Source organism: Hyperolius riggenbachi, chromosome 3, assembly GCF_040937935.1.
Source record: "Hyperolius riggenbachi isolate aHypRig1 chromosome 3, aHypRig1.pri, whole genome shotgun sequence".
Lineage (NCBI taxonomy): Eukaryota > Metazoa > Chordata > Amphibia > Anura > Hyperoliidae > Hyperolius > Hyperolius riggenbachi.
Genome location: NC_090648.1, coordinates 44,854,485 through 44,868,373, shown reverse-complemented (window position 1 = coordinate 44,868,373; position 13,889 = coordinate 44,854,485). Strand labels below are relative to the sequence as shown.

The window sequence follows — 13,889 nt, the reverse complement described above, 5'->3', positions numbered from 1 at the left end:
GGTTGGAAGATGCCCCAGGGAAGGAAATCTGATGGCCCACATTGACACAAGTGGTTAATGAGTTATAGTAATAGTTATAGTAATGTTTTTTTTTTTTTTTATAAGGATAAATTCAAAAACACTGGCGCCCCAGCCATCTGTCCTCATCCCTTTATTCTCGCATGCAGCAGGGCTTTCAGTTACACCTTGTAGTATTATACAGAGGAGGGGGCCCTACCTGCACGGTGATGGGTTTCCTCTCTTGCCGCCGGTAGAAGATGGCTTTGAAGTCAAACTCTGGATTGCGGCCCTTCACTGTCTGAGACATCACCTTGTTGCCTTCACAGTGAACGGTCACATAGGTGGAGAAATCTGCCAGACACAAAGCCAGGGTCACTTTCCCAGTACTGGCAGAGCATAGACATTAAACGAGGGTCATCCCGAAACTAACAGCCCTTCTAAGTTAAAAAACTAAAAAGAGGACCTGTCGTGAAAACAACATAATAAATAAAATTGCCTATTGTTTACAATATTCATTTATAGATTACTAGCCGACAGCTCAGCGTTGCCTGGGTATGTATTTGGCTGGTGTTGGCTCCGCTCACTTTTTCTAACCCCAACACACAATTACTCAATGACCAAGTTTGTGAGCTTTGTGGTCTTTGGCATCAATAATTTGCTTTGAAATGAAACAAATCTGATTGTCTGTTTGTGGCTCCACCCCCAACTGTACCAGGTTTAAGGCTTGTGCCATTAACAGTGCAAGAATGGCAGCAATTAAATATTCCCCTTGAAAATCAATAGGTGAATTTTGATTGGCTTTTGTAGGCTCCACCCACTTTTCTGAATATGAATCCCAGTCACCCAGTGACCAACTGTGCAAAGTTTGAGAACCCTACAATTAATAGTGTAAGAATGGCTGCTGTTTACATTTTCCCAGTGAAATTTGTATTTGTCTCCGCCCCCTTTTTGGTTATGGGGATAAAAAGTATCCTATAGGTTATTCCAGGTAATGTACTATGTGTGTGCTAAATTTCATTCAAATCCGATCAGCCATTGTTGTGTGATTGCGTAATAAACATCCAAACTTTCGCATTTATAATATTAGTGAGATTAGTGAGATTTGGTCAGTGTTTGCACATTGTAAAATCTTTCCTCTCTCTGATTTACATTCTGAAATTTATCACAGGTGGTGACATCTTTAGTCCTGTCAGGTGATCTCTAGGGAATGTTTGCTTTTGAGAATTCTGAAGCCAGTGAAAATAATACCTAGTCTCCCAGAATGCTGGGAGGAGAATTCTGCATAGCTAAACAGCCTAGGCCAAGCATTACTGGGAGGGTGGAGCTACATAGCAATATAAAGCTATAGGAGGTGTTTCTGGTGTGGAAATCAGGATAATTAACATACAAGTGTGTATACGGAATATTTTACTGCATTCTACTATGTCACTACAGTGCCTTTTTAAGGAAACATTGTATTTATTTTAGACACACTGTATCTTCTGTTCATTTCTCCACCCAGTTACCTCTTCTGTCATATCATTTTTAGTAGGTTTTCAATCTCTTTGTTGTAGCAGAGTCACATTCCTCCTCACCTCTGGGCTTAGGGGAGTAACAATAGACCCTACAAGGGATGCAGCCACAGGGGGGCCCAGAAGTCGCAGGGGGCCCGTGGGGGGGGGGAGGAGTTTCTTTTGACTGTCCTGAGAGACTGACCACTAAAGGCACGGAGAGAAAAACAACTTTCTGCTCTCTGCTTAATTGTTCTAATGACTGCATCTGTTCAGCCACTGATAATGAATCATACAAAGTTTTGCAGACAAAGATTTGTAGACAGCCCCTATTCAGTGTGCAGCAGGCTCTTGTGTACAGCGCTCAGTCCCCAACCTCCCTACCCCTCCCCAAGTGCTGTGTCCTGTAGTCAGGGCCGGATTTAGGCCAAGGCCGCCTAGGCCATGGCCTAGGGCCCCACAGGAGCAAAGGCACCAAAGCAGCAGGCTAAACTGGTGCAGCATTTGCTAGCTTTCAAATGCTGCTGTGCAGGGAGATCAGGCAAGCGCTTGACTGCGGTACTCTGCTGCCAGCCCCCTTGTACAGTGGCCGCCCTGCTCTTTGTGCACATTGGCATTGTGGCGGGCAGCTACAGACTTGGGCAGCATTGTAAAGTAGCAAGTGGAGGAAGTGGAATAGCAGCTGCCAGTCACTCACATCTCTGCTCGTCTCCAGTGTAGAAGCTTCCTCTTCCACTCTGACTCGCTTGTAACATGCCGGTGGGTCAAATGTGAGAGACGCCGATTGGAGGGACAGATGCACAGCAGCGGCTGATGGAAACGTAGAAGAGGAAGCTTCTGTGCTGGAGATGAACAGAGATGTGAGTGACACTGACGGCAGCTGCAGTGTGGAGGCGAGCTGGCTACCTATACAGAAAGGGGGGAGTGGTAAAATGGAGAGATTAAGGGAGTCATCTGGCTACCTATACTGGAGAGGGAGTGGGGGGGGGGGGGTCATCTGGCTACCTATACTGGAGGGGGAGTGTGGGGGGAGGGGTCATCTGGCTACCTATACTGGAGGGAAGGTGGGGAGGGGTCATCTCACTATCTGGCTACCTATACTGAAGGGAAGGTGGGGAGGAGTCATCTGGCTACCTATACTGGAGGGGGAGTGTGGGGGGAGGGGTCATCTGGCTACCTATACTGGAGGGAAGGTGGGGAGGGGTCATCTCACTATCTGGCTACCTATACTGAAGGGAAGGTGGGGAGGAGTCATCTGGCTACCTATACTGGAGGGGGAGTGTGGGGGGAGGGGTCATCTGGCTACCTATACTGGAGGGAAGGTGGGGAGGGGTCATCTCACTATCTGGCTACCTATACTGAAGGGAAGGTGGGGAGGAGTCATCTGGCTACCTATACTGGAGGGGGAGTGGGGGGGGGTCATCTGGCTACCTATACTGAAGGGAAGGTGGGGAGGGGTCATCTGGCTACCTATACTGGAGGGGGAGTGGGGGGGGGGGTCATCTGGCTACCTATACTGAAGGGAAGGTGGGGAGGGGTGATCTCGCTACCTATACTGAAGAGGGGACAGCTCGTGACAGTGTCCTTGGGCGGTAAAGAGTACAAATCCGTCCCTGCCTGTAGTGATGCTGCAGAGCCAGTTCTGCTCCATCAGAGGTGGACAGAGTGAGTGTAATAAGCTGAGGCTGGGAGCACACTCGTCTGTCAGTTTCCTGTGTGCGTTTTCTGCACACCATGTGAGTCTGTGTGAAAACATGCACGTTTTATCACTGAAGCTAATGTAATTGAGAAAATGCTCCCAGTACTTCACTGCTGTCAGTTTCTATCTGCAAGGGGAAAACACATTCAAATGTGCACTAGCCAAGTGAATAACATTGGTTCTCAGTTTACCTGTGCAGAAAGCGGGGGGGGGGGGGGCATCCAAAGTTTCAAGGGGAGCCCAGTGATTTCTAGTTACGCCCCTGTCTGGGCTGGAGGAATTGGGGGAGAGGGCTTCATGTTAATGCTACTGAACAATTAGTTACTGGCGTTGCAGGGAGAGAAGAGCTTAACCTGACAGATGCGAATTACACAGAAAGAATAACTTGCGTGGCAGATAAAAGCAAATGTGCATTACTTTCTGGATGACCCTTGTACACGTCAGTACTATTTGGCTTTGTAAACTGCTTCAAGTATACAGCTACAAATGTCTACATACCATTACTGTTCCCTGGCACACACAGCCCGGATGCTGAATGCACAGTGATAGAGGTGACCAGCTTTGCAGATCGGAGAAAAGCCATGCAGGAGGGCTGCGGGGCGTCCTTCCTTAGTTCTCTGTGAAATAGAAGCATGTTGCATAGGTAGAATCCCAGGTACACTGCAAGGGGCCTGAGGAGGGAGCTACACCAGGGCCATTGCTGGGAAAATCAAGACTTCATTATAGTAGTGTAGCCTAGGAGCTCAGGGCCCCCGATGTGATATTTACATTGGGCCACCTCAAGCACTCTATACATAACAATTGATATAGACCACCAAAGCCTGCTAAGAACAGATGCAGTGTCAGAGAGGAGTAAGCAGGGGAGGGACAGCTGCAAAGGAGGGAACAGCTGCAGTGTCAGAGAAGGTTAAGCAGGGGAGGGACAACCGCAGTGTCAGAGAGGTGTAAGCAGGGGAGGGGACAGCTGCAGTGTCAGAGAAGGTTAAGCAGGGGAGGGACAACCGCAGTGTCAGAGAGGTGTAAGCAGGGGAGGGGACAGCTGCAGTGTCAGAGAGGAGTAAGCAGGGGAGGGGACAGCTGCAGTGTCAGAGAGGAGTAAGCAGGGGAGGGACAGCTGCAAAGGAGGGAACAGCTGCAGTGTCAGAGAAGGTTAAGCAGGGGAGGGACAACCGCAGTGTCAGAGAGGTGTAAGCAGGGGAGGGACAGCTGCAGCGTCAGAGAGGGGTAAGCAGGGGAGGGAACAGCTGAAGTGTCAGAGAGGTGTATGCAGTGGAGTATCAGTCTATTAATGGTTACAGCTAATCAAACCACAAATAGAGGTGATCAATACCAGCACAACCAAAAAAAAAAAAAGGGAATAAAGCAGTCAAAGGAGTGCACCTAGTGGGGTTCAGGGGTCCTGGTGTGGTTGCTACCTCTGCATCTCCTATTGCTATGCTGCTCCTTCATTACAAAAGGGCATAGGGGGTTGGCACAACGACACTTAGGAAAAAAGATGGGGAGAGGGACCTATGTCATTTTTGCACAGGAGACCATTCTGTTCCCACCCAGCCTTGCAGCAATGTGTCCCCGGTCTGAATTCCAGCCACAACCCTATGTGCAAGGAGTTTGTATGTTCTACCCGCCTCTGTGTGGGTTTCCTCCGGGGCTCTGGTTTCCTTCCACATCCCATAAACATACAGATAAGTTAATTGGCTTCCCCCCCAAAAAAATTGCCCCTAGACTACAATAAATACACTACATGATACAATACATACATAGACATAGGACTATGGTCGGGATTAGATTGTGAGCCCCTCTGAGGGACAGTTAGTGAGAAGACAATATACCGGTATACTCTGTACAGCGCTGCAGAAGATGTCGACGCTATATAAATAATTCCCACTCCATATTCTACATACAGAGTAAACTAACAAAGAACATTAACCTACCAGTAGATTTTTGAGATATGGGAGGAAACTCACAAAAAACGCAGAGAAAAAAGGAGTTAGGCAGCTGTGCTAACCACTTAGCCACTATGCTGCCCATGAAACAACAACTGTCAACAATGCGCACTGAAGTGAACTCCGTACATGCTAGGACCAGGCATGGGCAAACGTGGCCCTCTAGCTGTTAAGGAACTACAAGTTCCACAATGCATTGCAGGAGTCTGACAGCCACAGTCATGACTCATCAAAGCAAATGCATTGTGGGACTTGTAGTTCCTTAACAGTTGGAGGGCCGAGTTTGCCCATGCCTGTGCTAGACTGTCATTGTCCGAAACGAACAACGAATGACATGGATTGAGTAGTGATGACAAATTGGCTCAGCAGCCATCGAATGGGATTGCTCCAGGAACGCAACCAAAATGTTGCATGCAACCCCCATACGGATCCACTGCTGCTTCGCTTTTCCATTTGCCGGCCACAAAAGTGTTGTCAGTGGGCCCCAGGCCATAGTAACAGTGGCTAAGGGGAGCACCTGTTAGCAGCTCTGAAATCAGGCAATACAGTGAACTGCTCCTCTGGGGGCCTTAGCAAGACATCGAACAGGGGTATGGAAGGACAACCAACCAAATAACTTGACAAACTTCCCTCCTAGGCCAATTCCATCCCCAAGTCCACCCACATTCCTAATGCTGGGGATACATGCTAGGTTTCTGTACCCGTGTATCGACCAGCTGATCCGGCCAGCTGATAATATTCAGCTGGCCCGATCAAGCCGCTCGACCCGCGCCCGCTCGATTCCCGCCGGCGGACAATGGCAGGGAATCGAGCGGCTGATAAGGACCGCCGGTGGGGAGGAGCGGGAATCGATCCGTGCGCACACGCAGACGAGCGGGGACGCGGCTGGAGTCGATCCGGTGGCTAATCGGCCTCTGGATCGACCAGTCTATGCCCACCTTAACACATACACAAACCCCACCCTTTAATCTTGTGGCGTAATACCTGAGTTTGCAGGCCTTGTCAGTATACACTCTGAGGAGGAACGCACCAGCCTGCCCAGGTTGGAAGGTGGTGGGTAGGATGACGTAGCGTCCTTTCTGTAGATCAGTGTGCAGCAGGACGCTACGAGAGTTAATGTAGGTAGAGGAGGAGACTTTACTAGCAGTGCAATGCAGACGGTATTTGCGATTCATCTCCACCTTAAACAGAGTAAGAAGGAGAAATACAATGAGTGGCTACATCAGTATTGCACGTTTAATGCCCAACTCAACCCAAAAATCAGCAAGGGAATATAAACAGTACATAGAAGCAAAGTGATATATAAAAAGTTGGTCTAATATGCTTGCAACTACAGTACAGCTTGCAGTTTCTCCTCCCTGGACTCAGCTGGTAGGTGGGTCAATTATTGGCAACTCCCAATTTAGGAAGAACAACAGATAGACTACATATTCCAACATTCCTGCATTGCAGTCAAAGCCATGTGTCTGCATGAGGAGGAGGGATTTGTAGCTTACAGTATGTAGCTGGTGACTATCTTAATCCTAGTACACACTTTTGCATTTGTTCTACAGCCATTAAGTAGGAAAGGTCAATGAGATGTTATTTCCAAATGCAAATGTTATGGTAATTTGTATGTAAATTTATGTAACTGCTGTCTGCGACTTACTTTATTGTACAGTACCGCGTAATAGCTTAGCAGCTCTATAAATAAACGTGAAAAATAAGAGCTATAAATGCAGCAGGGTACTTACTATGCAGTCTTATAGCCACCCTGGATACAGAGGGGCCAAAATAGGATGAAATATACTAAAAACAGTTTACAAATTGGAGGTAGTGGTGAACTCACCTCCCCAAACAGACTCAGAAAGGCAAGCTTCAGCATTAGTCAGAATTTTATCAAAACAATCTCCAAACACGCGTTTCGCAGGCTTTCACCAGCTTCTTCAGGCAATAAAAGGAGCAACTTAAAGCAGATCCGAGATTAAAAACTAACTATAACAAGTAACTTGTGTATATATCTTATCTAAAGTTTAGATCGTTTACACAGCAAATCTAGCTGCAAACAGCTTTAATAGAATATGATTATTTCTTCCTGTGATACAATGACAGCAGCCATGTTGTTTGTAAACATTACACAGAGGCAGGCTTATCTGTATCTTCAGCACTCAGCCTGTGAAAAAACCTAATCCCCCCTCCTCCCTCCTCCCCTCTGCCTCTGAAATCAATGGCTAGTAACACCTCCTCCTGCCCAGACTGAGCTCCCATGAGCCCATGCTACTGCCAAGGCTCTCTGAAAACCTGTGGGCGTGGTTTATTTAGTTTATAGGGAATTCGAGTATTAAAACAAAAACAAAAAAGTATTTGGCTTGAGGAATGCCCTATAAACAATAGTAAAGGATCACAATTATGCAATGAGTAAAAGTTCACCTCGGATCCACTTTAAGAGGCGCTATTTCTGGCTTTGAGTTCAACAAAGTTGCTCCTTTTATTGCCTGAAGAAGCAGGTGAAAGCCTGCGAAACGCATTGCCTGTTTGGAGATTTTTTGATTAAAGTCTGATTTATGCTGAATCTTGACTTACTGAGTCTATTTTGTTCACCACTACCTCCAATTTGTAAACCGTCTTTAGTATAGGTTATCCTGTTCGGGTGCCTTTGTATCCAGCTGCTTAATGAGTACTAGTCCACCCCCACCCCCCTCACCTCTGTTGTTTTTTCAACATCTACAGAGAGCAACATCTTAACCCCAGTGGGGTCGGTTCTAATCTCCCCACCTGCCTACACAGTGGTTACCTTGGTGGTAACCCACCTTTGTGAGTACTATTTCACCTCTTGCAACATTGGAGATTGTCTAACCAGGCCTGCTACACTATCAGGGGCTCTCGATTGGCTCCCTTTTTGTTTGACAAGTTCTAGCCACTGCACTGAGTGAGGACTTCCATGACCCCACCACCATTCAGTTACAGAACGTGATCAGAAATGGCCTTCATCTTCACCTTAAACACAAAGAAGCCGATGGGCAGGTTCTCGCCTCCTCCGGTGCTGCGTTGGGTTCGGTGGTCCTCCTGCTCCAGAGAGATCAGAACCGAGTCGTGGTCCAGGGACACATCGAAGCAGAACTGCAAAGGTAAGATTGTATAGTTTGCAATTACATTACATCGAGAAGCAATGTACAGCTTGAATCATTCGGTTAAAGAGGCACTGTAATGGCATAACGTATAGTAGAATGCAGTAAATTATTCAGGAAATCCTCTTTTACATTTTTCTGGTTTCATCTTCAGAAACACTTCCTATATTCCTGTATCTGTATATCAGTATGTAGCCCCACCCTTCTAATGATGCTTAGCCTAAGCTGTTTAGCTATATGCAATTCTGTCCCACCCCCCATTTTCCCGAGCATTCTGGGAGACACAGATATTTTTGTACTGGCTATGGAACTCTCAGTAAAGGCTGCACCTGATAGGATTAATGATGTCACCACCAGTGATACATTTTAGAATGTAAATCAGGGAGAGGAAAGATTTTACAATGGCCAAACGCTGACTAAAAAAAAAATAAAAAAATTATAAAGTAATATTGTAAAAAAATAAGCAATTTTGTGCATTACATTATTTTCAGTACAGTTGGAAACAGCCATTTTCTCCCACAAGTTCACAGATGGGAAACGGTCATGGCCATGGCCCTGACATCACACTGTGGGAAGGGTTCCGCCGTAATGTCAGCCACACAAACATCACTGAGGATCTATTCAAGAAAAGGTGAAGATTTCTCGTGGGAAAGGGGGTATCAGCTACTGATTGGGATGGAGCTCAATCCTGGGTTACAGGTCCTCTTTAAACTCCTTGACTTGAAAAAATACCATCCCTACATAAATAATACTTAGGGCCTTTTTCCACTACCCTGCGATTTGATTCTAATCGCAAATCGCAAGGTACATTAAACTAATGGAAACTGCAGCAGGAATTTCCATTAGTGCGATCCGATTGCAATGCAATTTTGGTCAAAGCGCAATCGTCATCCTGACGCGTTTTGTATGCGATTGAGCTGTACTAGAATGAGTATAGTAGCTCAATCACAATCGCATAGTGGAAATTGAAACGCGATTGCATTTCATAGTGGAGAAGAGCCCTCAGGCCTGGTGCACACCGAGCGGTTTTAGCAGCGATCCGCCAATCGCATCCGCCTGTGAAAACGCTTGGCTAATGTTTCTCAATGGGATGGTGCACACCGGCGGTTTGAGGTTTTTAGCAAACCGCAAACGTGCCTCCTGCTGCACGTTTGCGGATTGCAGAAGTGTTTCTGCCTCAATGTAAAGTATAGGAAAAGCTCAAACCGCTCTGGAAAACGTTACATCAGAGTGGTTTTCCAGGCGTAAAAATATTTGTAATCTGCTACACAAAAACGCTCCAAAAAAACACTAGGCATGTTAAGAAAACCTCTCTATACATGCCTAGAATAGCTCTGAAATCTGCTCCAAAAACCGCTAGCGTTTTGAGGATCTGCTATCGTTTTTGGTGCGCACTGGACCTATATGTTAATCAGTAGCATCATGGTGGCAAGGCAAAGAGCAACAAATATCTCTCTGCCAACTACAAGGCCACTTTCCAAGTGACCGGACTTTCAGCCTTAAAGACTAGCTATGCACTTGGGAATTCGAAGCATGGATTGGCCAGAATTCCTGGCTAATCAGCACTTTCAGCTGCCAAACATGTCACCAGACCAGTATACTATAGACACCATGATGGGATGACAAAATGGTGGAGGACTCTGATAAATAAATGGCTATTACCTATGCATTATGAAAAACTCATTGTTATTTTTTTTTTTAAACTGAATTGTTTTCCCTCCTTTTTACAGGTCAAACCAGAAGTCAAAATGGAGACGTCTGTTCCTGTTCAGCAAGGTACTTAAAGGGGAAACAGTAAATTCGGGCACCTGAGGCAACAGGAAAAAAGGGCGCCGGAGAAAAATAACGTTTACAAGCGGCGCCCGGAGACTTTTACTGTTTTATAACTGCTTCTCATGATTACACATTATTTAATGATTTATAATTTTTTAAACATTATTTTTAAACGAAAAACAGCACAATATTTTTTTCAAACGTTATTAATGCTTATCACAGGGGGGTCTTAGATTTAGGCACCACCAGGGGGGTCTTAGGTTTAGGCACCACCAGGGGGGTCTTAGGGTTAGGCATTACCTGGGGGGTCTTAGGGTTAGGCACCACCTGGGGGGGGGGGTCCTAGGGTTAGGCACCACCAGGGGGTTCTTAGGTTTAGGCACCACCAGGGGGGTCTAGGGGTTAGGGATAGGTACAGGGAGGGTTCTGTGTGAGAGTAGGGTTAGGTATAGCTTTAGTAAAATTCTTATTAATCTTTTATAAAACGTTATTATACATTTCACTTTTTAAACACCGAAGATTAACGTTTTTACAATTGCCGATTTCATACACATTGTTTAATGATTTATAAAACTTTATAAAACATTCTTTAACGAAATATAGCACAATTTTTTTTAAGCGTTATTCATGCTTATCGTTTAAAACCCTGCGCCCTTTTTTCCCGACGCCCTTTTTTAACGTACGCACTTAAAGGACCACTATTGGGAAAAACTGTAAAATTTAAAACACATGTAAACATATACAAATAAGAAGAGTATTCCTTCCAGAGTAAAACGAGCCATAAATTACTTTTCTCCTATGTTGCTGTCACTTACAGTATCTGGTAGAAATCTGACCGAATAGACTTTGAAGTCCATGTTTTTGTCAAATGTAGTTTTCAACTATTTCTGTCCCGTGCCTATTGCCCAATCCTTTATCCTATCTAGAAAAGCTTGCAAGCAGGAGATCTATAATGGATTGTATTACTGTCAGGGCCAGTTCTAGATCCAGTGGGGACTGCGGGCAAAAGTAACTTGGGGGCCCTCCGGAGCACCTTCCATCAATACGCGGCTATAGGCAGTTTCTCCCCAGTATAGATAGCCAGATATGCCCCCAGGGTTATGTTGCCCACCACAGTATAGATAGCCAGATGTGCTCCCAAGGATTGGTTATCCCCTCCCCCCAGTATAGTCATATGTGTCCCCTAGGATTAGATAGCACCCCACCCCCAGAATAGATAGCCAGGTGTGCCCCCCACACTTGCAGAAGTTCCCAACGGCGTGTCATGTGAGTTTTACTGTCGCTTCTGTTCACATTACTCTGCATACGGGCAGACAAGGGGGGGCACTGGGAGGGGGGTTCCTTTCTCCTTCTCCCTTCCTTTCTTCCTGATTCCCCAACAGCTGCGGTACCTGGCAGCCAGCTGGATAAGTTACATTTTCAACTACCCGAAGATGGGACAGGCTTGGGGGGGGCCCTGGGCTTGGGGGCCCAGGGGCAATTGCCCCCCTTGCCTTAATGGTAGCGCCGGCCCTGATTACTGTACAATATGTTGTGTCTTCTACAAACAATGAGAGGAAAGTTTTGATTCTAAACTTGCAAAGAAGCAATTTGTATAAGCAATAATTGTATAAGGGAGAAATGGACTCAGAACTGAGCCTTGTGGTACACCATTATTTTTCATCTTTAAGTATAAGTTAGAAAGTAACATCTTGTAGTTTTAAGAATGCAGCCACTTTTCAAAAGAAATGTCACCCTGACAACTTTTTCATTTTTGTGCTTTACCTGTGGATTTTGTAGGTAAGTAGCCTTGTTGTTGGGACAACCACCACTTCTGTCCTTCAGTGGATCTTGATGCTGCTTCCAGGCGGAATAGACAGATGCTTCCTTCCAGGTCTTGTGAGTGCTCAGGAGGTGAGTGTTCACCCGGCGACACAGAGTGACATCAGTGAAGTGAGTGCAGAAGTCGTCCCAGCTCATCCTAGGAGCAAGAGTAAAATCGGACATTACCCTGGAAGCAGTGTAACTCACCTGGTAATCTGTATAGGAGACTTGGAGGAACAACATAATTTCTATACATGACCTACGAATTTGTAATCAGTGTCTGTAAAACTAATGTAGGCTGTGATCTTCCAATTCACAAGATTGGGGGAGGCAAAAGATGCCTTGCGTAGGGCATCAAAATGGCCAGAAACTGCCCTGCCTGTAAAACACGTCTTGGACAAAAGCATTGCCTTATTATAAAAGGGCAAACTCAAGGGATGAGGTAAACCAATCTGTGAATTGTTTACACCATTTAAAGTGAACTTGTAAAGAAAAAAAGTGCTTTTGGGGGATACTTACTTTAGGAGGTGGAAGTCTCTGGGTCCTACAGAGGCTTCCCCTGTCCTCCGCAGTAGAGAGGATCCAGTGCTGGGACTCCCGAAGATTGTCGGCAGAGGTCTCAGGGCTGTTTCACACTACGAGCTGATCCGAGTGTTTTGACGGATCGCTCCTACAATGTGTTTTGAAAGGTAACATGAACGTTTGACTTTCATGTTAACTTTCACATTAGACAAAGCGCTCCAGAACATTACGTTGTGCTTCGTAACGTCCAGCGCCGGAGATTCCCCATTGGGTGAATCAGAACTACAGCTGCTAATCAGCGTCACACTGCAACTTCCTGACATCACGCTGCAGGTCAGAACATGTGCACAAAATTGGTTTGTGCACAAGTTATGTAATGTGAAAGAGGCCTTAGGGTTGGGCATCATTAGAAGGAGCTTTCAGGTTTAGGCAGGGTTAGGAGGGTTCTGTGTTAGGCATCACTTTATGGCTGTCAGGTCCGAGCATTCCTAGATGAAAGTGGATTAGTCGTCGTGGGCCAGTAGAATGGCCCCCAAGGTCTACCGATCTGACCCCCTTAGACTTATCTTTGGAGTCATCTGACGGCAATTGTCTATGCTGTGAAGATACGAGATGTGCAGCACCTGAAACTACGGATACTGGAAGCCTGTGATTTCTCCTGCAGTGTTGCTATCAGTGTGTGAATAGTGGGAGAAGAGGGTTGCATTGACAATCCAATACAATGGGCAGCACATTGAACACATTTTATAAGTGGTCAGAAACTTGTAAATAACTCATGAAAGAATAAAGTTACGTTAAAACTAAGCACACCATTGTTTTTCTTGTGAAATCCCCAATAAGTTTGATGTGTCCCTCTCTTCCTATTGAAAAAAACAAAAGTTGGATTCATAATGGCCGACTTCAAAATGGCCGCCATGATCACCACCCATCTTGAAAAGTTTCCCCCTCACATATACTAATGTGCCACAAACAGGAAGTTAATATCACCAACCATTCTCATTTTATTAAGGTGTATCCATATAAATGGCCCACCCTGTACATTGGCCAGCTGAATGGAGTCTAAAATATAATAGGTTCTGAGTGCCCAGGAAAGTTAACGTGGAATTTGGGGTGGGCAGTTCTGGCTTGCAGGACAGGTATCAGGCAGTATCTACATGAGGAAGGAAGAAAAATCCTTGAATAAGGAGTCAATATTTCACAATATGAAACTAGGACACTGTTACTATAGAGAAGAATAACATAACAGCACATAACACTGAATATGTACTTCCACAATATGCACAGTGCCACCGTGTGGCCTTTTAGTAGCATACAGCAGACAGATAATAAGCTCTTTTGGGTTTCAATACCACCTCTATGCTGATGACACCCAAATTTATTGTTCTGCCCCAGACCTCTCCACACTACTATCAAAAGTCCCCAAATGTCTATCCGCTGTATCTACATTTATGTCATCCCGCTTCCTTAAACTCAATATGAGCAAAACGGAGATTGTGATATTTCCACCTTCACTCTCTGTTCCACCTCCCATTGTCACAATCAATGTAGAGAA

General features: G+C 45.6%; 1 protein-coding gene across 1 annotated transcript in view; it reads right to left on the bottom strand.

Moving 5' to 3' along the window:
• LOC137562582 (calpain-5-like) overlaps positions 1-13,889 on the bottom strand; it is a 41,623-nt gene that overhangs the window by 1,493 nt on the left and 26,241 nt on the right. The window contains exons 8-12 of the mRNA XM_068274069.1: positions 11,777-11,972; positions 8,109-8,231; positions 6,117-6,313; positions 3,688-3,806; positions 218-351 (exon numbers count right to left, since the gene is read on the bottom strand). Coding sequence (XP_068130170.1) covers positions 218-351; positions 3,688-3,806; positions 6,117-6,313; positions 8,109-8,231; positions 11,777-11,972 — 769 coding nt within the window. The remainder of the gene's footprint in view (positions 1-217; positions 352-3,687; positions 3,807-6,116; positions 6,314-8,108; positions 8,232-11,776; positions 11,973-13,889) is intronic.